Source organism: Fonsecaea monophora (assembly GCF_001642475.1).
Source record: "Fonsecaea monophora strain CBS 269.37 chromosome Unknown Scaff77, whole genome shotgun sequence".
Lineage (NCBI taxonomy): Eukaryota > Fungi > Ascomycota > Eurotiomycetes > Chaetothyriales > Herpotrichiellaceae > Fonsecaea > Fonsecaea monophora.
Genome location: NW_019174008.1, coordinates 63,812 through 87,940, shown reverse-complemented (window position 1 = coordinate 87,940; position 24,129 = coordinate 63,812). Strand labels below are relative to the sequence as shown.

The following is a 24,129-nucleotide window of genomic DNA, read 5'->3' as shown; positions in this document are numbered from 1 at the left end:
CCTCTGAAGGTTTATCTTGGATCTCATTACACCGAGAGAGGCCCCAACCGTCCTGCTCCCGGGGTCCCTGGGGGACTTGCCTCTGAGGATCAGTTGCAACGCTCCCAACTTGAGGCCGCGCAGGGACGATGGCCAGGACTAGCTACGTTGCAAGAAGAAAGGCGCTTTGAACACACTTCGGCCATCTATAGATCTGAAGCTCAGTGTATAGTGCTCTCTACCACCTCGGCTCGCCGACCTCACAGTCCTTTTTATCTCTGGACACGTTTCAACGTGACGTTCAGTTCCGGCTTCTCCCACGTGTTGTACGCCTTCATGTACTGCATCTCACCTTCAGGTGACCACTGTGGTGCCCCGTCGGAGGACACAATGTCGAAATGCCAGAGGAGTCTGCCTAGGATCAAACGCATCTCCATGTAGGAAAGGCTGGAATTGAGCCCACCCTCGGGTTAGCCTGGGGGAGCCAGATCGGGGTTGGGTTACGGGGGCGAGAGCCTTACTGTTTCCCGATGCATCCACGCGGTCCGGTGGAAAACGGCTGACTCGCCTTCTTATCATCTCCGGTCCACTCTTTGTCGATCCAGCGTTCGGGGACGAATTCGTCGGGGCTCTTGAAATTGGCGGCACTGTGGGTCGCGGCCCACGCGCCGACGCCAACGTGCACGCCGCCCGGGACCCTATCACACATCAAAAGTTAGCCGGGGCACAAGGTCGGCCAGAACAAAGGCCAGGCATTCTGGAAGACTGACCAGTGGCCATCAATGGTATCTCCGTTCTTGGGAACTTGGCGCATCAGCGCTGTGGGAAGCGGTGGATGGATGCGAAGCCCTTCGGACAGACAAGCGGCAAGGTAAGGCAACTTGGCGAGCTCGTCGTTGGTGATGTCGTCCTCGGTTTTGAAGGCATCCCGGATCTCGTTGGCCAGTTTGGTGTATACCCGCGGGCTTTTGAGGAGCCGGGCCGTCAACCCGGATAGTTCATTTGCTGTGGTTTCACTTCCAGCAACGCTTTCCTGGCGTCAGTGCCAGAACCGGAGGGTGGGGGGGAGATTTGAGGAGCTGATCACCTACATAAACAAAGCGCCGTTGACAATGACTTCATTTTGCGAAATCGCCCCTCGCTTCTGCTGATCGAGGATGTACCACGTGAAATCTTTGTGTTGGAGCTTGGTGTTTTCAAGGCGTCTGTGGCCATGGAGGCTACTGTTAGCGGGTTATGACAGGTAATAGTACAGGCCATAACGACATTTGGAGGGGGGGGTTGGACGCCACCTTAGGACTTTGTTTTGACTCCACAAGAGGTGATCGCGACGTCTCGCTCGTTTCTCCTTCGGGATGAAATTGACGAGGAAGTTCTGAATTGTCGACCCAGGCTCGGCGAAGCGCCTCGTCGCCTGCTCCATTGCACCGGCCTTGACAGTCTCGTAGATGAGAGCCACCCATTCGTGGAACTGGCCTGTGGTTGAAGGGACATCAGCAACGTCTTCCGAGCATTTTGAGGCATAGAAGATGGAGCGTTTCCCATACATACCTTTGTCGAGACAGCCAAAGGATTCCCCAAAGGCCAGGTCTCCGATGATGTCAAACGTGGTGAAGTTGTACCAGTTGACGAGATTGAAAGCCTCGCCTCGATCGCACATCTCGCCGAGCTTCTTGATGAATAGATTGACGTAGGCCAGCAAGATGTCCTCCTGTTCCATCAGAGCCTGTTGGCTGAATGCGTGCGACAAAGCACGTCTTTGCCGGGCGTGGGTCTCGTCGTCAGCCATGGTCAGCGTGCTGGCGTTGGGGAGGGGATCGACGGCGCCCACGTGGATGGAGCTCTTGTGAAAGTTTGCATGGCCTGGTCTGTGACCGTAGATGTCGTTCCACGCTCCCGATGTGTTGAATGACAATTCGTTGGGTGAGACTCGCACCACAGGGCCGTAGATATCGTGGAGTTTTTTATTTTCCATGGGCAGTCGGCCTCGGAGGAGGGCAAGAATGCCCGGAATCTGGGGATCGATCCCTCAGCAAAATGCCTTTTGTCATTTCTCTTTTCCCCCAGATGAAGTCGTCGACTTACTGGAGAGATTGCATTGATCTTTGGTCCGGGGAATTTCGCTAACGGATGGAAGTACAGACGGTATACCCCAATGAGAATCGTATAGGTCAATATCTTTTCTTTTGTCAGTCCGACTCTCTAGGATATTCTGCTGCTGCTGCTATATGTTCATACCGCAATCACAGGAAGGCCCACTGCCACCAACACCCTCTCCTGGATTCCTCTGACGGCTAAACTCATGGTCAGTAGATGCAACGAGTGAGCTCAACGACAAAGAAGGAAATCTTGATTGAACACGAGGAACAACTGTTATCAAGTGCTTGGGAGCTGATGGCTGCCGCAGAATCAAGCGTATATCATATTCTATTCTGTTTTCGTCTCTTCTGGTCTTGTCGATTGTCACTGACTCATGTGTAGATCCAGTGCTGGGGTTATTTCCAGCAGGGGAGATGGTGACTACCGCACGCCCCGCCGACTTGCTGAGACTTGAGTCATTGCAGAATCGACAGGAATGTAAATTACTCATGCTATAGACGACAATGGTCGGGCCTACCTGTCTGACTGAGGGTCCAGGTCCCTTCAAATTAGCGAGCAACAGACGATCACAAACGTATGGTCCATCGACATCTTGGAATGACTAGCTTTGCGGGGGGAGGACCCATTTTCCATCAGTACTTAATAAGAGGCATTTCTTTCAGAAGTGGGGAGGGTCATTTCAACCAAAGAAACAGTCATGGTATCCAAATTGGACGTGTCTGGCCCGGGCCTTATGCTGGTGTTTTGTCAGGTTACCAGACCTGATTTAGTGAGCGAAGGTCTCTTTGCCGCATGGTATGAAGAAGAGCACATCCCCGAGGCCACTTCGACCAGCGGCATGCCCGCCGGGTTCCGATATTACTGCCTCGGTCCTCCCAATGGCAGGCCATGGCTAGCTCTCTATCCTTGTCCGGAACTGGACTTTGTGAATAGCGAAGAATACAAATCCATCCGGGTCACCAGTGACATGCTCCCGACTGAGACATCTTTCGACGTGGCCGACTTTGATGTGAGGTACTATTCGAGGTGGCAGATACATGAACCTCCCAACACGAAGGAGGGTGAGTTAAATGCCCAGGAACTTGTGGCTATCGGCGGGTCATGTATTCACAAAGCACAGGACGATCACCTTTCGTTATCGTCTACGCAGTTGACCCACCCGAGGGGGCAGACGAAGAGTTCGACAACTGGTACAAGACTGAACATTTGGAGGAGTTGGCCAAATGCAGTGGTTACCGTCGGACAACGCGGTACAAATGTGTATATGCAAGGCACAACAGAGACGATCGACTAGGAAAGCCTTCTCCTCATCGTCCTCGATGGCTTGCTCTGGACGAATTCGACACTAAGCCCATCCAGGAAGAACTTGATACCGCCAGGGGCACTGCCAAAGCAAAGGCAATCCTCGCCAAATCAAAGGTCGAGGTCGGGTTGTACAAGCTTCAGAAATCCTATGGCAAAGCCAACATGCCGTTCTAGCTAGGCTGTGCCAGAAAAGCGGGAACCAATTGTCATCTTCAAGTGAATTGCCTAGAATTGCGAATAGCGAGAACGTGTAGCAAAGCGTAATGCTATCTGGAAATCTACGAAAGGCAAGCCCCTTTGCGTATTTAGCCAGTCCGTCCACAGCTTGTGGTCGCAGACGATACCAACATCTGAGTCATGGATATACAATCTTTGCAAAGCAGCTTCAACACCCATGAAGTTTATTGACGGATTGGGTATGATAAAGCCATAGAATACCGGTTCCATTCTCAGTGAATGCAAGAAACAGCAACGTAGTCTGAATTGATCCTCGCAAGCAAGTTCGCAGTCAAGAGGGCCAATCGCCCAGTCTGTGGGACCATATCGTAACAAGGTCCTTTGTTGCGAACTGAGTCAGGTTGTTAAACGTATGCGCAATGGGACGGCCAACAACAAACCCTAAACCTGCTTATAACTCCTCTTAGATGACCATAAAGCCATGGAGCCAAAGATCCCTGGACGGTAACGCAGAATCCTTTTATCATCTCAGCGTCGAGGACATTTCCAAAGTATTCACAAGGTTCAAACTTCGTTCTCCTGGTAGCATGGCAGCAACGATGAATGGGTCTCCTCGACGCCCAGTGCGGATTGCAGGAGCTTCAGGAGGTGAGACGTCCTACGGTGGACCTTCTCGAGCTTCATGGCATCGGTTGACGGTATTGAATAGGAGTTTACGACAGGAAGCGAGCTATCCACGATCTAGCCAAGAATGAAGACTTGGACTTTATTGTCGGAGACTGGATGTCCGAGGCGAGCATGACACTCCGAGGCGCTGACAAGTATGGGAAGAATGAAGCGTCACTAGTGGGAAAAGGCTACGAACCCTACTTTCTCGAACAGCTCGAGCCAGCATTGCCATATCTGGAAAAGAAAGGGATCAAGCTCTGTGTCAATGCTGGAGGAAGCGACGTCGAGGGATTAGCGCTGGCTGTCCGAGCCCTCATCAAACGTCTGGGACATAATCTCTCGGTGGGTTATGTCGACGGGGACGATGTCACGGAGACCGTCTTCGATTTGATGAAAAAGAGTACGTCGACAGGCCAGCTTTATTTGAGGCTGGAAAGTCCACGCTCGCTGACGTGCGCGCAGAAGAGAGATTTGTGAACCTCTCCACCGGCACACCCCTGAGTGAATGGGGGCTCGAACCGATATGTGCACAATGCTACCTGGGTGGAAGCGGCATCGCCGCCGTCTTTGGGGCTGGAGCCAACATTGTGATCTGCGGACGAGTGGCCGACGCCTCTGTCTGCGTCGGGCCCGCAATGTACTGGCATGGCTGGACCCGAGACAACATGGACGAGCTCGCCGGCGCCTTGATGGTTGGGCATATCATCGAGTGCAGCACCTACGCGACTGGCGGATACTTTTCTGCGTTCAAACAACTCGGAGTGCACGACACAGATATGGGCTATCCTATCGCCATCATTGACTATCGAGGGGAGGCCATCATCACCATGGAGCAGGGCCGAGATGGTCTGGTCTCGCCCGAGACGGTCATCAGCCAACTGATGTACGAAATCCAGGGGCTTCACTACTACAACTCGGACGTCACGGCCTATCTCCATTCTATGCAGGTGAACAGCATTGGGCAGAATGAGGTCAAGGTCTCAGGCGTCAAAGGTAAGCTCGGTTGCGCGCCCCTTGCTCGTGCTTCTCGCCTTGACAGCTCTCATACGTGGTGAAAATGGCGCGAAGCTGACGGCCTCGACAGGTCTTCCCCCACCGCCCACGACCAGGGTGGGAATCACAGCCAAGGGAGGATATCAGGCAGAGTTCCACTTCTATCTGACGGGACTTGACATCCAAGAGAAGTTTGAAATGGTCAAGAGGCAGACTCTAGCAACCATGGGCGACAATGTCAAGCATTTTTCGTGCCTCACCTTCACCATGGCGGGAGTGGTGGCCGAGAACCCCCAGAGCCAGGATGAGGCCACGGTCGACATGCGCATCTTCGCTCAGTCGCGGACGCCAGAAATTCTCTCGGCAGGAGGCCTGGTCGAGTCAGACCGCGGGTCGTTCGCTCGTTATTGCATCGAAAACCTCCTCCAAGGCTACCCCGGCTCCACCATGGCCATCGACATGAGGCAAGCAACTGGCAAACCATTTTTCGAGTACTTTCCGACGCTGCTCAGTCAAAGCCTCGTCCGAGAGATCGCCCACTTCCCTAACGGCGACGCGCTGAGGATTGAGCCGCCGCGCTTGACAAAAGAATACCCTCCAGGTCAGCAAGCGTCCAGCGACACGGAGAATCCTGCCGATCTGGCTCAGTTTGGGCCCACAAAGCCAGCTCCGTTAGGATTCATAGCATATGGGCGGTCCGGTGACAAGTCTTCCAATTGCAATGTCGGCATCTTCGTTCGGCGCGAAGATGAATGGGACTGGCTGCGCACCGTTCTGACCACGGACAAGATGAAACAACTACTGGCAAAAGACTACAAGGGCGGTCGGATTGAGCGATGCGAGATGCCCGGTCTTCGAGCAGTCCACTTCCACCTCGTGGACCATCTGGAGCGAGGCTACACAGCAACCAGTGGTTACGACTGCCTGGGGAAGAATTGTTGCGAATACATTCGAGCCCGGGTACTGGACATTCCGGTCAGATTCTTAGAGCGAGGTAGAGTTTGATGCTTTCATAACCTTGAGAGTAACAACAACGGCGGTCCGTGAGTTTCCAATTTGGATTCCTAAGCTGTAATCCATTGTGCCCAGACATAGTGTCCTTGGAATATCACTAGATTTCTAGTCGCGACCACCGCAGTCCACTGAGTCAGGTATGCTCTTCAGATGATTTCTGCGAGTCCACTAGTCCATACCTCAACGCGAGGTCGTCTCGCCTTTCCGAGACACTACTTCAAGCTTGAATAATTCCGGCTTCCTCTTGAACACGATATGTAGTCCACTTGGAACTTCCCATGCAGAAGAAGACGCAGCACCAAAGTAACAGGACAACATGTACATCATCACGCTGAGCAGATGGGAGTCGGAAGCCGGCAAGAGTGAAATAGTAGGTTGAATTTCTGTTGAGATGGCTGGTTCTTAATCTCTCGCTGACTGAGATACACAGCTGCTGGAAACGTTGAGAGCATATGTTGAAAGCCTCGACCTCGATGCACTCTCCGACATGGACGTCTTTGTCCTGAAAGGCCAGAAAGCAGATAACCTGCACGTCTTCTACACTCTTTTGGCGTGAGTCCACGTTCTGCGCCCGATAAAAGATGATTTTTCCTTCGGGCTGACCACGAAACAGTCAACCGGAGGAAAAAGTCAGGTCAGAAGACAAGGTCCTCGAGGATGTAGGATATTCTGGCCTCCAAGAACAATGCTTGAGACAGAACCTGGTGAAATTTCCTGTGGCCAACAGACGGTTGAAGTCCTGGTCAGGGTTTCTCTACCGCCCTGACGATATTTCTCCTCGCTCGTTTGCTGTCGTGGCTGAGTTGGAATACAAGGAAGGCAAACGTGCCGAAGGAGAGCCATTCTGGGAGGCAATCGCGAAGCATGCCGAGGCCAACGAAGCTGGAACATACTCATATCTATGGTCGCGAGACAGGGAACTTGATCATGTATTGTGGTCGTTCGAACGCTACGAGAGTGAAGAATATCTCTGGAAAACACACGTGGAGGCGAATGAACTCGTGCAGCGCAGCTCCAAGCTTCAGAAGGACATCAGAGGCGCCACGAGGCACATGTGGCTCGAATGTCAATGCTGCCTGGTACAGAAGAAATATTACGAGGCCCATGCCATCCGCGAATAGTATTGGAATTGACCTCAGGCACGCAAGATTGGCTCAAATAGCTCGTCGAATACCTTCCCATGCATTCTTAATTAGTCTAGCCCGCAAGCCACGTTCAAAGGGTTTGAGTGGTGGCCCGTAGAGGGAAAAGGAGCTTGGCCGTTTGATATTGCATAAGGACTATTCCTGGAGCGACGGGCTCTCCAAAGAAAGGATCGAGTTGGTGAGAGTGGATCAATGAATGAACTGACTCATTCCAGGAGCCAAACCCATCCCATCCCACCCCAGCTTCACAGCTGTGGGCCCGGGGGCTTCCTGTCCGACTGGTGCCGTGGCTTGACTAAGCTCAAGGTTTACCTGACTTCGTTTCCAAAGGGACCCAGCCTTACGCGTTGCGGGTTCTCCGGTCAAAGGTAGGACTCGAAGTCTGGGCTCTCCGCACCCCGGGGGCCGTTGCACCTGAGTCAGCGCTGGGGTCCCCATGGTTCGCTCCACGCAACGGGCTGAAAAGTTCAGATCCTCGCTTAGAGTTAGGATCGATTGGGTGGAGACATATATAGAGGTCACAGCGAGGTGTTGGTGAGAACAAGTCGTTCTGCAAAAGCAATCTGCTTCCAACTCCTGTGACGCCTGCTCGAGTTCTCTGTTGACCCCCTGGCCGTCTGTGAACATGACGTCTACTCGACGACTGAAAGATGAGAAAATCGTGGGGCATCTCCTCGCCGAGGTCCGTTGCCATGTTGCCCGAAGAACGTGTGTTTTGTTCCTAAGATTACCGGTGTAGGTGATGCCGGAGGACAGGGGACGCTGGTGGACCATCCCTCACCTGAAACGACTGAATGGCCTGATTTTTATCCTCTTGCTCTCGGCCACGACGGCAGGCTTCGACGGTATGGAGCTCTGGGACCCCTTGGTTGGTGCGTCTTGTTTGCTGACCACCCGGTCTTTACAGGCTCCATGATGAACGGGTTACAATCGCTCCCCGTCTGGCGCAACTACTTTGGAAAACCCGTGGGCGTCCATCTCGGTCTCATCAATGCGATCTACCCCATCGGCGCTGTGGTGAGCTTGCCGATAACGTCCATCCTGTCGGACAAGTTTGGTCGAAAGTTCCCAATCTATTTTGGCCTGATTGGAATTCTTGTCGCATCGGCCCTGCAAGCCGCGACGCAGAATTATGCGATGCTGGTGGGTTGATCCCCAGATTCGCCTTCTCTGGAAAGCCATCACTAAGTGCTCCCTGTTAGGTGGTCACTCGCCTCATCGTGGGATACTTTAGCGTCACTGCGCAAGCCGCCTCGCCGGTGCTCTTGACCGAGCTCGCTTATCCCACTCACCGAGGGAGACTCACCTACCTCTCCAACTCGTTCTACTTTTGTGGCTCAGTGATCGCCGCCTGGGTCACCTTCGGTACCAGACGCATCCAGTCAAACGCCTGCTGGCGCATTCCCAGTGCTCTGCAGGTCCTTTGCCCACTGATCCAGTTGTCTCTTCTGCATCTGGTCCCTGAGAGCCCGAGGTAAGGACTCTGGCCCCAAGCTCACGGCTTGTGCTAACCCAGACCCCAGGTGGCTCGTGAGCCGGGGCCGGACGGTCGAAGCACAAGCATTTCTTGCCGAGTACCACTGTGGAGGCGACCAAGATCACCCTCTTGTCCAGCGGGAAGTCCTGGAGATCCAAGAAACGATCCGCCTCGAAAAAGAAAACACCAACGATCAAAGCTGGCTCTCGTTACTCAAAACTCCCGGCAATCGAAAACGTGTAGCGGTCGGGATAATGACTGGCGCCTGGTGTCAACTGAACGGGACCCTGGTGGTTGATTATTACCTGACGTTGATGCTCGACAGCGTTGGCATCACCTCAGCAACAAGCCAAACTCTCATCAATGCATGTCTACAGTGTTTGAGATGGTTCACGGCCATCGCGTAAGTCTCCCGGCACTTGAGAAACCAGGTGATACTGGCTGATCATTGATTTCAGAGGCGCACAGCTCGTCGATGTCCTGGGAAGGCGTCCGTTGTTCTTGATTTCCGTGGCCTGTAAGTCATCCCTCATCAAAGTCCCATCTCGCCACCAGAAGGCCGGTTGCTGACTCAAGAACTCAGCTATGCTTGTGAGCTGGATGTCACTCACCACCTGCGCGGGGGTCTTTGCAAACGACCCCGACAACCATGCTGCTGCCGATGCTTTCGTGGCTTTTGTCTTCATCTTCGCCATGGCATTTGCTTGTTGCTGGGTCAACATGATCGTGGCATATCCAGTCGAAATCTTTCCCTGTAAGGAACTCCTTCCAAAGCTTCCATTGCCCAACCCGAGTCCCTAACAAGGAATCAATAGTCGAGTTGAGAACCAAAGGCGTGGCTCTCACCCTGGCAACGAACTATTCCTTCAACTTTGCCAGTTTATTCACGAACCCCGTCGGTATGAAGAATATTGGCTGGAAGTACTACATCGTGTTCGATGGATTCCTCGTCGTCATCTTTACCACGATCTATTTCTTCTTCCCGGAGACCAAAGGATTTAGTCTGGAGGAAATTGCAAAGGTCTTCGACGGCGACAAGGCCGTTCCTGACGAGGAAATCATCAACCGAGCGTCTCGGAAGCAACTTGAACGAGATGGGGACGCTGAATCTGAAACAAAAGCAGCCAACACCGTCCAGATTGAGCAAGCTGATGGCTAAAATGTTTACATGGCAACGTAGCTGCGCCTTGTCGACGCCTAGCCGCCATATTCGGGGACGCGGTAGTGTGCCAAAGAGAAGGATGATCCAATGGCTCAAGCTGATGTGCGCCCTATTGACATGTGTTTCGTCGATATGACTGTGTTGTGTGCCCCTTTATCGAAACCTGAAATTCATCTTTCTTGCTATCGTTTTCCAGACTCCTCAAAGAATGAATCGTGTCCCGTGATGCCTATCAGGGCTATTGTGGGAGACTTGAGACTGAGAAGTTTCAATCTGGAAGCTGAAGAATCATCAGCCAGGATCGTTTCCTGGGTGTTGTCAAGATATATCGGAGTCTGGCCGCACCGCCCTAAGCTTCATCGAATGTGACTTGGAGTTGTAATCATGGTCTATACGCACGCATAATACAGCATAGGACAGTCGTCAGTAGTGGTCTACCAGCTACCGCTGGATCGCACAGCATCCATCCACGAATTTTGTTGGATTACGGGCTTGAAAACAAGCATTTTGTTCGGCAGGCTTTCAGATTATCTAATGTGTGCCCCATGTTCCTCCATCGAGTTACACATGGCACTTGCCATTTGATAGCCACTATATGGCTAGATAGGTGCCTTCGACACTTCCATAGCACTTAGATAGATAGTCAATCACACATGTGCGTCATCACTATAACTTGGATTCGAGAACCTCGGATCTCGAGGTGAATCTATCTGATATGGTGCGAGAAGATGCAACTTTAGTGCTTCTTCTTTAGATGATGGACAATCGCCAAAGACCCAGTCAACACCCAACCAGCATTCACAGTTTCGAAGCCTCAGACGCCAGAGATGCAGTCACCATTCCCTGTGATCGATTTACCCCAAATATTTCCCAGACCCAACGCCTGCATGTATATATACAAGATAATGCCCGTCATATCATTCAGAAGCTGTTGTCAAACTCTCTTACTTCTTGTTGAAAAAGCTGCTCGCTGCGGACCCAAGACTGCCCGTGTTTTGGTTGTGTTTGCTGTTCTTTCCATGCTTCTTGTTCTTCTTTGCATAATCCTCAGTCAGGGAACCGAGAATGGCGCCGCCCAAGGCGCCCAGCACACCGTGGCCCACCTTGTGGCCACCGAATGCGCCCGCAGCACCACCCGCGGCGGCACCTAGGAGGCCACGGTCTGCCTCAGGACCTTGTGGGCTGGTGCCGTTGTTGCTGTAATACGCGGTGTTGGCGCCACCTTGTTGGTAGGAGTTGTCGGGATAGGAAGAGGCGGCACGCGTGTCGGGGTAGTAATTTTGAGGGTTGTGGTATGCTTGGGATTGATATGACCCTGAGAAGCCCTCGCTGGGGTAGGAGCTCTGGCTGTGGTATTGATTGTTCTGGTCGTAGATGGGAGCAAAGGCGAGATGTTGATCGTAGGGGCCAGACATGATTGCTGATGTAGTGTGATGAAGGTTGATGGAGAGGGAACTGTTTGTCTTGGATGTCTTGATGATGATGTGGTAATGTGTAATGGAAAATTATGGTACAAGAGACGTGGGGATTCTCACTTTTATATTTTGCCTTCTACATTGATGCCTTGATCTACAAAACTTCCCTCTACGTAGTTCCAAGACGTATTCAAGGAGGCGTGCATCTCTAGACTCCACTAGTAGGAACCAGTCGGATATTCAAGTCTCCTCTCCAACCCACGTATGAGAGGAGAATGCGAGCCTTTTTGCCATCAACGTTCTGGAAGATTTCCAAATCCGCGCGAAGATGATGGCATGGATTTGGGACAATTGACGCTGGTGAGGCGAGGCGATATTTGGGCCCCTGGGATATGCAACATGATTGGCTGTGACGCGGCGAGGCGCAGGCGCAAGGCTGTGCATGCGCTAGAAAAGTTTCCGATTCGTCGCCACAATCACCATTTTCCTCCCTCCCCCATCACTCTTCGCTAATCCCAATCTCTTCCGTCTTGCCCTAACCTCCCCACGTCCTCGATTCTGATGCGGTAAACAATCAGCAAAGAGGCACAGCTCGGTGGACGCGCCATGGACCCATACCCCATTGCTTCTTCTCAGCGCAAAACAACGGTTTGCTCCACGTCAGGGTCGTCGGGATAGTGGAATAGTCTCCATACAAAAATCCACATGACTTCGAAAACCGTTCCAGATCCAGTCCGCTGTGCGAGTATGCCTATTTCCTCGAGTTTTCTCGGCATTGCCCCTTGCTGCTGGTCATCATGAGCCACTCGATCCCCCGGGGGGGGCTGTCCGAGCCGACTCCTCGCCTCGGGTGGCTCTGATGACAGGCAAAGATTGACAATCAATTTTACTGCTTGATATTGGTGAGGCCTGTCAGATCCACCTTAGTTGGCGGCCACTCCCAAGTCAACTCTGACCTTCCTCTCACCTACCTCTCTGACTAAAGGGGTTCTGGCCGCAACAAGATGTGACGAGTCGCAACCCAAAGAGTGAAAAATCAACCCTGGAATACTCTCAGAATGAAATACTCCAGGATCACACTGCGGAAGAGAATCTGGTCGCAAGCACTCGGTACAATGCGACACTAGAGTATGGAGTTGGGATGTGTACAAGTGTTATTCTCCAGTGGATTTTCCCCATCTTACAAAATGACAACTCCCCCATCTTTACTCATTGGCCGTGCCTCCCAGTGCATGAGCTCTATCTATTCTATCTTTTTGACTCTGACCTCAGTACGACCTAGGCAGTCCGAGAACCCTTTCACCGATATAGTTCTTGATCATCTCTCGACTGACGGGTGCAAGCCGGGGGATCATGATCTCCCTCAAATACCTCTCAACATGATACTCCTTCGCATACCCCATACCACCGTGCGTCATGACGGCTCTCTCACAGGCCCGGAAAGCTGCCTCGGCGGCTAGGTATTTGGCCGCGTTTGCATATTCCCCAGCCTCGTATCCTGCGTCATACATCCTTGCAGCCTGGTAGATCATGAGTCTGGCAGCTTCGAGCTCCATCCAGCTCTCCGCTAGAGGGTGCTGAATAGCTTGGTTCTGCCCTATGGCCCGGCCAAACACGACTCGCTCCCCAGCATACAAGGCGGCTCGTCTCAATGCGGCAAACCCTGTCCCTAGGGCTTCGGCTGCAATCAATATCCTCTCAGCGTTCATGCCGTGCATGATCATCTTAAACCCGTTTCCTTCTTCTCCGATCAGATCCTCTTTGGGCACCTTCCACCCGTCAAAGAACAGACTGTTGGAATCCACCGCCGCCCTACCCATCTTGGGGATCTCCTGAACGTCGACCTGTTTCCGGTCCAGATCCGTGTAAAATAAGCTTAAGCCTTGGCTGGCCTTCTTGACCTCCTCTAGGGGTGTCGTTCTCACAAGGATGAGGATCTTCTCTGCCACCTGCGCTGTAGAGATCCAGATCTTCTGTCCACTTAGCCGGTAGTATTCGCCGTCCCGGACAGCTCTCGACTGTAACCTCAGGGTGTCTAACCCCGTGTTTGGTTCTGTCACGCCAAAACACGCCTTCTCCCGCCCTTGGATCAACGGCACCAACATCCTCTTCTTCTGCTCCTCGGTGCCAAACTTCCTCACCGGTTCCAGACCAAAGATGTTCATGTGCACGGCACTCGCGCCCGCGTACGCCGCTCCGGACTCAGCGATCGTCTGCACCATGATGGCCGCCTCTGCAATCCCCAGGTCACTCCCACCATATTCGGACGGCATGCAGATACCAAGCCAGCCATCCTTGGCGACGGCCTGCTGGAACTCGGCGGGGAAGCGGTGCTCGCGGTCCACGGCGAGCCAGTAGTCGTCCCCAAACTTTGAGCACACTTTGCTGATGGCTTCGCGGACTGTGCGCTGCGAGTCTGTGAGGTCCGGGTCGTGGAGTTGGAGGTATTCTGTCCCGCGAGCAGCGGCGGGACAGGTGGTGGAGAATGCCGCCGAAGACGAACGGGGTAGAAGGGAGCGGTAGGGTGTTTGTATGGGTGCTGCCCTCGCCCTTGTTGCCAGGCCGTGGATCAGCTTTGTTACCGTCTTCTGAGAAGCCATGTTTGTGTGATGTCGAGGTGCCGTAACATGCGAGGGCAATATCCCGACGCTAAGTTTCTCGAACTGTTTGCTCCGGAGACTCAATGGATCTCGCCCCTTTTTGAACAAGTCGCTCCGCTCCGTTCTTTGATTCTTGTTTTTCACCTTGCACCTCCTTCACCGTTCTTGGAGGCGCGTCGTTGCACTAGAGGATGAGTTTGGGGTTTTCTGTACCGAGTTGTCAATTCAAGCTCCGGATTTAATTAGTTAGACAGCCGACCTGATCGACAAAATAAAAGAGTACCCTTCGCACTAATTGATTCGCCAGGTAGTTTTGGTAACCTTGGTAGCTTTGGTAGCTGTTACATGTCTATTAACATGTGTACCGAATACTCCCCTACTCCCCGCACGAAAGCCTCGTCAGCCTCGGTCTGTGATGATTACATTTAGGCAGTGCCCACGGCTCTGTGTGTGTGTCTCTCTATTACCCCAAAACCCAAACCCAAACCCAAACTCACCGCCCAATTGTTGGGCCCCGTAGGCCCGGGATCTACCCGATGCAATATGTGCGTGCATGTCAAGTATCAAGTACATAATAAGTACGAATTGTGTGTAAAGTTTTCTTTGAGTTTGAAGGCGTATGTTCCATTGCATACAGGTGCTTGCGAAGGTACAGGTAACCTACGGCTAAAAGCAAGCCCAAAAGCTTGGGTCAGAGAGCATTAGTCTGTGAGATTATTATTGGTCCCTTACCTATATACTTCTAGAGGCTCTTCTGGGGGAAAAGGGAGGAGTAAAGAAGAAGGAACAGAGGGGGAAAAAAGAAAGAGGCGAGGAGTGGAGGAAGAGGAAAAGGAAGAAGGAGGAGTGAGGACAGGTGAATCACGCGTGTGGTTGAACTTGATGCTTCATCCTCCACAATGACAAGACCAACACGTCTCCTACCACTACTCGGACGGCACGCCCTGGTAGCAAAGCCGCACTGTGGAAACCTGCCAAACAAGTCCGCAACATCACCGTGGATATTCTCTACAAGTACAAGTACACGGAGATGGCTGTCCACACCCACACCTACCAGCAGCAGCAGCAAACCACCTAACCGCCTCCCACTCGAGGGTCTCAAAGTTCTCGACCTGTCCCGCGTGCTCGCGGGCCCGTTCTGCACACAGATCCTGGCCGACTACGGCGCGTCGGTGCTCAAGGTCGAGCAGCCCGGGGTGGGCGACGAGACGCGGCAGTGGCGCGCACACGGCGAGGCGCAGAAGTGGAAGGCCGAACACCCCCTGATGAGCCTGTACTTTGCCGCGGTGAACCGGAACAAGAAGTCCGTGACGGTCAACTTGAAGGAGGCCCGTGGCCATGAGATCGTCGCCCGCATCGCCAGCGAGGGCGTCGACGTGGTCGTGCACAACTTCCTACCGGGCAAGATCGAGGCCATGGGCCTGGGGTACGACCAGTTGAAAAAGGCTATGGGCCCTGTCGCGGGAGAGAGACTCATCTACGCCGCCGTCAGCGGGTATGGCTCGTCCGGCCCCAGTGCACAGAGAGCAGGATACGATGCCATCGCGCTGGCTGAGGCCGGGCTGCTTCATATCACGGGCGAAGAGGGCGGGCCTCCCTCCAAGCCCGGTGTGGCCATGGCCGACTTGTGCAGTATGACCCCCCTCCCTCTTTTCTTATAGACCACTCCTTCTCTCTATCTCTCTGAAAACTGAGTGGGCAACCTCCTTCACTATCGCACATCGGCTAACAAAGACTCCCAGCGGGCTTGTACACGCATGGTGCTATCTTGGCGGCGTTGCACCAGAGGGACAGGACTGGGAAAGGGTGTTTGATTGAGGGGAGTCTTTTCGAGAGCAGCCTCAGTCTACTCATCAATGTCGGCTTGGCGAGTCTGAATCTGGACCTTGACAAAGGTCCCGAGGCCAGGAGAAGAGGAAAACGACTGGGTTTGGAACATCCTAGCTTGGTACCTTATGGAGGGTTTGAGACGAGAGACAACAAGATGATGTACGTGGCGGCAAACAACAATAGACAGTGGAAAGGCTTCTGCAAGCGAATGGGGATCGCTGGATTGGGCGAAGACGAGAGATTCAGCACCAATGACGGGAGGGTTGAGCACAGGCACGAAATCAACCGGATTCTGCAGGGCAAGTTTCGAGAAAAGACAAAAGACGAGTGGATGACTGCATTTGAAGGCATCGGACTGCCTTATGGTGCGATAAACGATGTTGTCGAGGCGTTGGAGCACCCTCAAGGCAAGGCACGGAATATGATCATCGATGTGGAGGATTTTGAAGCAGCGAGAGATGGTGTGTTGAGACTGATTGGACCTGCAATGAAGTTCGAGGGTGCGCAAATGGACGTGAGGTTGAAGCCACCGTTGCTGGGCGAGCATACTGACCAGGTCCTACGAGGGCTCGGGTATGGCTCTGCTGAGGTCGCTGAGTTGAGGAAGTCCGGCGTTGTCTGACGAACAAGCATAGACCTTCACGAGCTAGACATAGATATAGATCAAAGGAAGAGATATGGGTGGTTTTGTTCAGAGACCATCGTGGAGATCCGGTAGATCTAGTCTTGTGTGATGATAGTACAAGGGCAATCCATTTCCTCACCACTGGAAAATGTACAGTGCTTTGATATTTTTGTGATTCTTGAACCCGCGTCTACAACCAACAACCCCCAGCGCCCAGCAAACACACATCAGTGTGCATCAGGTTGGGCGGTAATGTACGTGACAGCTTGGTCGACTTGATGGTTATCAGCGAGGGATCTTTTGGAGGGATCGACGGAACATACCGCTGTGAATGGCATCAGCCTCCTTGTCCGGGATCTCGATGCTGAACTCTTCTTCAATAGCCATCACGACCTCGACGGTATCCAAGCTGTCGAGTCCAAGGTCATTCTGAAAGTGCGCCGTGCCACTGATCTAAAATAGGCCGTCAGCAATGCCTCAAACTCACGCCATAAGACCGTGCTACCTTTGATGCATCAGTGACCTGCGGAAGTTAGCAGTTGCAATACCATCACACGAGACAGGTGCGCACCTTGTCAAAGTTCTTCAGAAGATCCATTATTCTCCCCTGCACCTCCTCTTTCGACAAGCCAGCAGGCGCCGAGTAGTACCGTATGCTTGGAACAACGAAGGAGGGAGTAACTCGTGATGTTTGCAGCAGGGAGGTAGAGATTCGAGATCGGAAAGCAGGTAATTGTCGGGGGACCTGGGTCCTTGTGGCCGCATAAAGCGCTCGTGCAGCGCCTGCCCGAATCATCTTGCCCTTTGGTCTGAGGGGAACGGATGGAGGTAAAGAAGAATGGGAATGCTGGTGAGGCGGGAAGAAGCCTTTCGCTGGTTGTAGGTAATGATTGAATTTCTGGATGGACATGCAGACAATTGCAGCAGCTTCGGGAAGGGAAGAGCTTGTTGGGGTCACGTGGAGCCAACCAATCACATTGCAGTCAATCCTATTACAGCATCAATGACCTCTGCATCTCAATTCCATCCTGCACAACGTCTTCTCTGTTGCGCTCGCCACGCATCGCCAATTCTCAGTCTGCAACTTGCACGGACGATGGCGTCGTCACTTCGTCCAGCATCGCGGCTCGTCGCGAGGCCATTTTCAGCTTCATCAGCCATCCTACGACACGCAGAACGGTCACCTTTCCTGCGAGCCACTGCCACAGCTCAATTTCATTCTTCAAGACCTAGAAATGCCCTACCTTCCGGTCCTCCGCCGCAGGGCTACAGACTGCCGAGACCCAAAAGATTCGACGAGGGTGAGGGAGTGATGGATAAAGCTAGCAACTACTTTCTTCTCACCGAGATGCTGAGGGGAATGTATGTGTTGTTGGAACAATTCTTCAGACCACCGTATGTCAATCAATCAATTAACGACGATTTCAATCCCGGAGAAAATCATACTGACATCGTGGCTGCAGCTACACAATTTACTATCCGTTCGAAAAGGGCCCCATCTCACCACGATTCCGAGGCGAACACGCATTGAGGCGCTATCCTTCTGGCGAAGAGAGATGTATCGCCTGCAAGCTCTGCGAAGCCATTTGCCCTGCCCTAGCCATCACAATCGAAGCCGAAGAAAGAGAAGATGGCTCGAGAAGGACCACCCGTTATGATATTGACATGACAAAGTGCATCTACTGTGGTCTGTGCCAGGAGAGCTGCCCTGTTGATGCTATTGTGGAGACACCCAATGCCGAATATGCAACAGAATACCGAGAGGAGCTCTTGTACAACAAGGAAAAGTTGCTTGCAAACGGTGACAAATGGGAGCCTGAATTGGCGGCTGTGGCCAGAGCGGATGCTCCTTACAGATAAAATGGTCTTGGAAAGACCGCGTGCGCACACATTCTCAAATTGTACATAAGCTGTGAATCAGCATGAAGCAGAGAGTGGCTTTGCAGCGAAAATCACCATAAATTGCATTTATTTAACAGAGGTTGCTTTTCAAGCGCTGGAGTGCACTATCAGCTTAGATCGATTGGTTTGAACAACTTCGCGCAAGCTCAAAGGCCTCAAACTGGACGTGCTTGAGTATTTCTATTCCTTCGTCCCATCTCCCCCACGCCATGCGCCTGATTGCATCCATCATCCCAATGCGCGCATCGTCAACTCGACTCTGAACGCTGACTGTTAGCCACGATAAATGCGTCACCAAAAGTGGAGGGAAAACTTACACTGCAAAGGTACCTGCACTGACAGGCATCGCCCTCACCAATGTAGGCCCAATGCCCTTCCAGAATCCTCTCATCCCGTCAGCCTTCCACGTTTGTGCAAAGCAATCCCTCATGGTCTTGTATTTCTGTTCCTTCCCAAAGCCGTCGCTCTGCATCTTACTCTTGATCACATCAAAAGGGTAACTAGCGATCCAGAGTGCTTCACCTGCAAGGCCTCCATAGAAGGCTACTTTGGGAGACGAGATATCTTCGCGGCGAACGTTGTTGCGTTTTTGCTCTAGAGCCATCAAGTATTCGAAGGTCAGGAACCAGACACCGTAGGCTTGTGCTTCTCGGTAGAGTGTGACCGCTTGACCACGGTAGAGACCCCGGAGGACGCCTTCGTGCGCCGATAGCTTTTTGATACAATCGAGAGGACCACTGTAAAGGCGAGCAGCGCCATGTGGCTGAGTCTGTAGACGGATACGCACATGCTCGATAGGGCCAGACAGAACAGAGTTTGTTAACCCTGCGAAAGCTCCAGCCAGATAGTATTGGCCATAAGAGAGACCTGCTGGATGGTTCGCGCGCAGGTTTTGCTCCTCAAACGCCCGTCGAGCATAGTGGAAGGCGCCGAATTGAACCGAAACACACGCCCCAATGCCAATCAACGGGGTGAGAGTGCCTTTGTAAAACGCCAGTGGTCCTTCATTTTGGAGAATGGATGATGCACATGATAAGGCGCTGGGATAGGTGGTTGTCGTCTGAAGGCGAACCTTGACGATGTCTAAGAGATTAGTCGTGAGAAATTGCTGGGCAGGAAGCAAGTCGATCATAGCTTACCGAATGGTTGACCTGGTAGAGAGCGTTAGTGTGTGAACAAGTACGAACCAGCACGACCAAAACTGCTTCACGACGATAAACAAAACCACCTTTTCCAAGGAAGTGGCGACAAAATCCATCCCAGGACACGTCGCTATCAAGATCACCGTAAACTCATGCCGTCGAAACTCACCTAGTAGAACCTGAGCAACACCCCCAGCAGCGCCCGCAAATAAATCTTTGGCAGTTCTCGCCCAACTGGTATTTCCAACCTCGTGGGCCTCAATTGCTTCGGCACCATCCGCCATCTTCTAATGCTGCTGCTCGATCGATCTCCCCAGCTAAGGCTCACCTCATTGTCGACGAGACAGAATTGTGTTTTGCAGAGGCAGACTATTTCAGTATTAGATTCTTTTTCCTTCGCGGCACGTCATTCGTTAGCTTCTTACGGACGGCACTCCGTCGCTGTCGCGGGTTTGACCGCTGGTTCGTGATTGGCTCTTTTAGCTGGACGAGGATGCTGCTCGTAGGGCTCCAATGCTCGCTGTACTGCCCGACAAAGTGCTCATCGGTCAGTATGGCATCTACAGCATCTGTGTTCGCTAGGGAGGGTAGATTAATTTGTAAAAATGAAGTCCTGTGTTGGACAGCAGACTTCCTGGCACCCATTGCATCGAGTAGAATTGCGCTTCGCGGTCGGTGGACTCCGAAGTAGGAATCTGGGCTGAGTCTCTTTTGATTCACCCAAATGGGGTCTTCCCAAAAAAAAGTTGTAGATACGAAGTCGATGTGGCGTGTCTCCTATTGAAGTCAGTAACGGAACAAAACCATCCGACTTGGGTGAGGCAACAACAGACCAGCATGCGTCGGGCAGTGACGCGAAAGGTATGTTCATGCGGTCGTCTTCCATTATATGCTCTACGAGATAGACACTGACCGGTCTACATCAGCTGTTACAAGGGCAAGACATCTGCTTTTTCTGCGCTTTCCGATACGCCGCCGAGTCTCGCCATGCTAGCTCCCTCCAACCGCAGCGTCGACTTTATAGAGCTGCCAGTGCATCAAAACGTCCAGCTGGAGCAGCAGTCGCCCGAATAGAAGAGGAGGATGATGATTTCGCTCCCCCGGCGGCGCCAACACGAGAGCTTCTCGGCTGGAAATGCCGTTGCAATCACATCAATAAGCCTGCGAGATCAGAGTGTACGATATGCTTGAGTTCTCGTCCACAAAGACCTGAAATGGTCTATTCGGATCACAGTTCATCACTCTTTCCTCCTTCACCTCTCCAATCTCTTCCTCCGTCAAACGGTCGACCCCGAAACGGTCACAGCCCTGCCGGTGAAAGCACAATATCAGAGATCCTGTCCCGCACTCAATCGGACTTCCAACAGAGATCGCGCAATGAACCTCCGCCTGATCCACGATCCCGACCTACACAATCTCAGCGCCAGGAGCAGTGGTCTCCAATGGGCAGAGCTCGCCGAGACGATAACGGCAATAGATTCGATAGGAGAAATGGTAGGGGTAATGAACTCTCGAGCGAGGCCTCTCCCGAAACCGAGCGCCCACTTTTCAGATACTCGCATATCCGGAAGCCATCTGCAGACCGAAGAGGGAGCGACAATAATACGAATGGGTTCAGGAAAGAGCTCGGGACTTCCTCTCCACCCTCAAGGATCGGCAATGCTCTAAAATATCGGGGACCTGAGAGTAGGACTGCTGGAGAATCACGCTGGTCGGCGCCTTTTGGGGGAGGAGTTGGATCAACCGAAGAGAAATCCAGCGCTCCCCTCTTCCGATCTTCACCGAGGGACTCTCTTGGCCCCAGAGAAAGCGATCGAGAGAGGCGAGTCTCGAAACCTACTGGACAGGATTTCCCAAGGCGTTTCCCGCATGGATCTAGAGCAGACAAAGAGCCGAGTATGAGGGGTGCTCGAGACAATGCCTCAGTCTGGCGACCTGATTCAGCGGGTGGTCGGCAGAGAGCATTCGATGCAAGAACCAGCAGGGACCGACCTGTAAAGAGAACATCCGAAGCATCGGAGGGGCAAGCTACTCACGAAGAAGAATCGGCTGTGCTAGTGCAGACCGAGCTTGGAGAGGATGCTGAAGGCGACAGGCGCAAGCGAAAACTCGCAGGTGGCAAAGATCTTGACAGAAGAGCTCGGCTTTATGAAATCGAGGACGAGGAGCCTCAACAGGTGTCTCGAAGAGCTAAGCTTCCTACCGCTAGGAGAAGTGGTGTCTCTAGGGCAGGTTCATTGGACTTTCACTTTGACCCCGATCTGGCGGATGAATTTCCCGACGAAGCAAAGGCAAGACGGAAAAAGAAAGGGAAACAAGCCAACGCGAAACAACAAACGCCAGCACGCCCAGAAATACTTCTTCCAGAGTTCATCAGTGTGGAAAAGCTAGCGCAAGCCCTTAAAGTGAGACTACCAGACTTCGTCGACAAGCTTGAAGAGGAGGGATTTGAGGGTGCAAGGTACGACCACGTTCTGGATTCGAGCACGTCTGCCATGTTTGCCGAAATCTATGGGTTTGAAGCTGTCGTCAAAACCATTGATGAGACTGGGGATATCTTCCCGCGTCCTGCAGCGGAAGATCCTTCGACGTTGCCGCCCCGGCCACCCATTGTGACAATCATGGGTCACGTCGACCATGGGAAAACCACCATCCTTGATTACTTCAGGAAGGCGAACGTGGTTGCAACCGAGCATGGGGGCATCACCCAACACATTGGGGCTTTCTCCGTCACGATGCCTGGATCAGAACGTAATATCACGTTTCTGGATACTCCTGGGCATGCTGCATTTTTGGAGATGCGCAGAAGAGGTGCTGTTGTGACCGATATTGTGGTCTTGGTTGTTGCAGCAGACGACAGTGTCAAGGCTCAGACGGTAGAAGCCATCAAACACGCCCGGGAGGCCGGTGTGCAAATTATCGTGGCAATCAACAAGGTTGACAAACCTGAAGCCGACATTGAACAAGTCAAGCGAGATCTGATGCAACACGAGATCGTCGTGGAAGACTTTGGAGGAGACTACCAAGCCATACCTGTGAGCGGCAAGACCGGTAAAGGCATGGAAGATTTGGAAGAAGCTATTCTCACTCTAGCTGACGTTGCCGACTACCGTGCCGAAAACGACGGACCAGCGGAAGGGTGGATTATTGAAAGCAAAGTCGGTGCCACGGGTCGTGTCGCCACCATTCTCGTTCGTCGTGGGACTTTGAGACCAGGCGACTTTATTGTTGCCGGCACTACCTGGGCTCGTATCCGAACTCTGCGAAACGATTCAGGAGAATTGATTGATGCTGCACCTCCGGGCACCCCTGTCCAAATAGATGGCTGGCGAGGAGATGATCCCGAGGCAGGCCTAGAGGTATTGCAGGCAGACACCGAGCAGAGAGCAAAAGAAGCGGTGTCGGTAAGAAAAGAGCGCGCAGAAGCAGCCTGGGAGATGGACAATATGACGGCGATCAACGCAACACGCGCAGAGGAAGCGGCAGCTCGAAGCAAAGTCCTGGAGTGGGAGAAAGACCAAGGTTATCTCTCAATGGGGTACAAACGGCGTCCCAAGGACAATGAAGGCTGGATCGAGAAAGAGTCTTCAGGGCCTCAACTTGTTCATTTTGTCGTCAAGGCTGATGTGGCTGGCAGCACAGAGGCCTTGGTCGCTGCTGTGAGTGCCATTGGCAACAACGAAATTCGCGCAAACATCGTCCACAGTGGGACGGGTGGCCTGACCGAATCGGACATCAAAAAGCTGGCTGCAACGGGCGAAGTTGCTTATGCCATCTCATTCAACCAACCCATCGATAATGACATCCGTCAACTTGCAGCGGCTGCTAGGATTCAGATCCTTGACCACAACATCATCTACAAGGTTACCGACGAAGTCACGGAGAAGGTCAGCGCAGAATTGCCTCCAATTGTGACCCAGCGCGTGTTGGGAGAAGCCGAGGTTGGAGATATCTTTGACATCAAAATCAAAAAAGGGTCAATAAAGATTGCTGGGTGCCGGGTGACCAACGGTACGATTCGCCGCTCGGAGAAGATCCGAGTCTTGAGGAAAGGCGAGGTGATTTACACTGGTAAGTGGTTTCATGAGTACTTGGTTGTGGGGTCCACTAAAGAAGCACTAGGCACGCTCAATTCTTTCAAAAACATCAAGAAGGATGTTACCGAGATGCGGAAAGGATCTGAATGCGGCATGGGTTTCGAGAACTGGGAAGCATTCGAAGTGGGCGACCAGATCCAGTCATTTGAGGAAATCAGCGAGAAGCGAGCCTTGCATTAGCGCCCTACGTCGACCAGCTGACCAGCAATGTTTCTTTTGGAGAAAGTAGTTCTCAAAGAGACTGGGACAGAAAGCAGCAAGATGAAACAGGGCAGTGGAGGTGGAGCTGGCGGCTCTGCATGAAGCCGTTGAGGCCGCAAGGCTGGCGCCCTTTTGGGGAATCATCCCCAGCCAATCATTCGCCTGTCTCGGGCTGGTCTTGGCAACATTTCCGCCCCTGGCAGCATCTGCTTTGATCTGCCTTGGCCTCCTGATCACCAACCATTCCTGTCTCTGCTCTTTCTCGGAAACAAAGATGCTCTTCTGCATAGACGACT

At 52.7% G+C, this 24,129-nt stretch overlaps 11 protein-coding genes across 11 annotated transcripts; 7 read left to right on the top strand and 4 right to left on the bottom strand.

The window, feature by feature from the left end:
* Positions 1–251: 251 nt before the first annotated feature.
* AYO21_08667 (hypothetical protein) lies at positions 252–2,283 on the bottom strand (the record flags this gene model as incomplete). The annotated part of the gene is made up of 7 exons (XM_022658610.1): positions 252–390; positions 501–677; positions 750–1,007; positions 1,071–1,202; positions 1,272–1,993; positions 2,065–2,157; positions 2,218–2,283. 7 exons carry the CDS (start codon positions 2,281–2,283, stop codon positions 252–254), a joined length of 1,587 nt encoding a protein of 528 aa, XP_022509084.1.
* Positions 2,284–2,776: 493 nt separating this feature from the next.
* Positions 2,777–3,558, top strand: AYO21_08666 (hypothetical protein; the record flags this gene model as incomplete). The annotated part of the gene is made up of 2 exons (XM_022658609.1): positions 2,777–3,140; positions 3,200–3,558. The coding sequence occupies 2 exons, from the start codon at positions 2,777–2,779 to the stop codon at positions 3,556–3,558; spliced, it is 723 nt and encodes a 240-aa protein (XP_022509083.1).
* Positions 3,559–4,160: 602 nt separating this feature from the next.
* AYO21_08665 (hypothetical protein) lies at positions 4,161–6,228 on the top strand (the record flags this gene model as incomplete). Its single annotated transcript, XM_022658608.1, has 4 exons — positions 4,161–4,209; positions 4,271–4,630; positions 4,693–5,223; positions 5,270–6,228. The coding sequence occupies 4 exons, from the start codon at positions 4,161–4,163 to the stop codon at positions 6,226–6,228; spliced, it is 1,899 nt and encodes a 632-aa protein (XP_022509082.1).
* Positions 6,229–6,553: 325 nt separating this feature from the next.
* On the top strand, positions 6,554–7,358 carry AYO21_08664 (hypothetical protein; the record flags this gene model as incomplete). The annotated part of the gene is made up of 3 exons (XM_022658607.1): positions 6,554–6,607; positions 6,668–6,789; positions 6,851–7,358. The coding sequence occupies 3 exons, from the start codon at positions 6,554–6,556 to the stop codon at positions 7,356–7,358; spliced, it is 684 nt and encodes a 227-aa protein (XP_022509081.1).
* Positions 7,359–8,007: 649 nt separating this feature from the next.
* On the top strand, positions 8,008–10,018 carry AYO21_08663 (hypothetical protein; the record flags this gene model as incomplete). The annotated part of the gene is made up of 8 exons (XM_022658606.1): positions 8,008–8,064; positions 8,122–8,227; positions 8,290–8,525; positions 8,585–8,856; positions 8,906–9,262; positions 9,318–9,376; positions 9,443–9,613; positions 9,675–10,018. The coding sequence occupies 8 exons, from the start codon at positions 8,008–8,010 to the stop codon at positions 10,016–10,018; spliced, it is 1,602 nt and encodes a 533-aa protein (XP_022509080.1).
* A 947-nt stretch (positions 10,019–10,965) lies between these two features.
* AYO21_08662 (hypothetical protein) lies at positions 10,966–11,436 on the bottom strand (the record flags this gene model as incomplete). The annotated part of the gene is made up of 1 exon (XM_022658605.1): positions 10,966–11,436. One exon carries the CDS (start codon positions 11,434–11,436, stop codon positions 10,966–10,968), a length of 471 nt encoding a protein of 156 aa, XP_022509079.1.
* A 1,268-nt stretch (positions 11,437–12,704) lies between these two features.
* Positions 12,705–14,036, bottom strand: AYO21_08661 (hypothetical protein; the record flags this gene model as incomplete). The annotated part of the gene is made up of 1 exon (XM_022658604.1): positions 12,705–14,036. The coding sequence occupies one exon, from the start codon at positions 14,034–14,036 to the stop codon at positions 12,705–12,707; it is 1,332 nt and encodes a 443-aa protein (XP_022509078.1).
* Positions 14,037–14,935: 899 nt separating this feature from the next.
* Positions 14,936–16,488, top strand: AYO21_08660 (hypothetical protein; the record flags this gene model as incomplete). Its single annotated transcript, XM_022658603.1, has 2 exons — positions 14,936–15,668; positions 15,779–16,488. The coding sequence occupies 2 exons, from the start codon at positions 14,936–14,938 to the stop codon at positions 16,486–16,488; spliced, it is 1,443 nt and encodes a 480-aa protein (XP_022509077.1).
* A 1,099-nt stretch (positions 16,489–17,587) lies between these two features.
* On the top strand, positions 17,588–18,351 carry AYO21_08659 (NADH-ubiquinone oxidoreductase 23 kDa subunit, mitochondrial; the record flags this gene model as incomplete). Its single annotated transcript, XM_022658602.1, has 2 exons — positions 17,588–17,886; positions 17,955–18,351. The coding sequence occupies 2 exons, from the start codon at positions 17,588–17,590 to the stop codon at positions 18,349–18,351; spliced, it is 696 nt and encodes a 231-aa protein (XP_022509076.1).
* A 355-nt stretch (positions 18,352–18,706) lies between these two features.
* AYO21_08658 (hypothetical protein) lies at positions 18,707–19,819 on the bottom strand (the record flags this gene model as incomplete). The annotated part of the gene is made up of 3 exons (XM_022658601.1): positions 18,707–19,476; positions 19,533–19,544; positions 19,705–19,819. The coding sequence occupies 3 exons, from the start codon at positions 19,817–19,819 to the stop codon at positions 18,707–18,709; spliced, it is 897 nt and encodes a 298-aa protein (XP_022509075.1).
* A 1,614-nt stretch (positions 19,820–21,433) lies between these two features.
* AYO21_08657 (translation initiation factor IF-2) lies at positions 21,434–23,812 on the top strand (the record flags this gene model as incomplete). Its single annotated transcript, XM_022658600.1, has 1 exon — positions 21,434–23,812. The coding sequence occupies one exon, from the start codon at positions 21,434–21,436 to the stop codon at positions 23,810–23,812; it is 2,379 nt and encodes a 792-aa protein (XP_022509074.1).
* Positions 23,813–24,129: the final 317 nt, after the last annotated feature.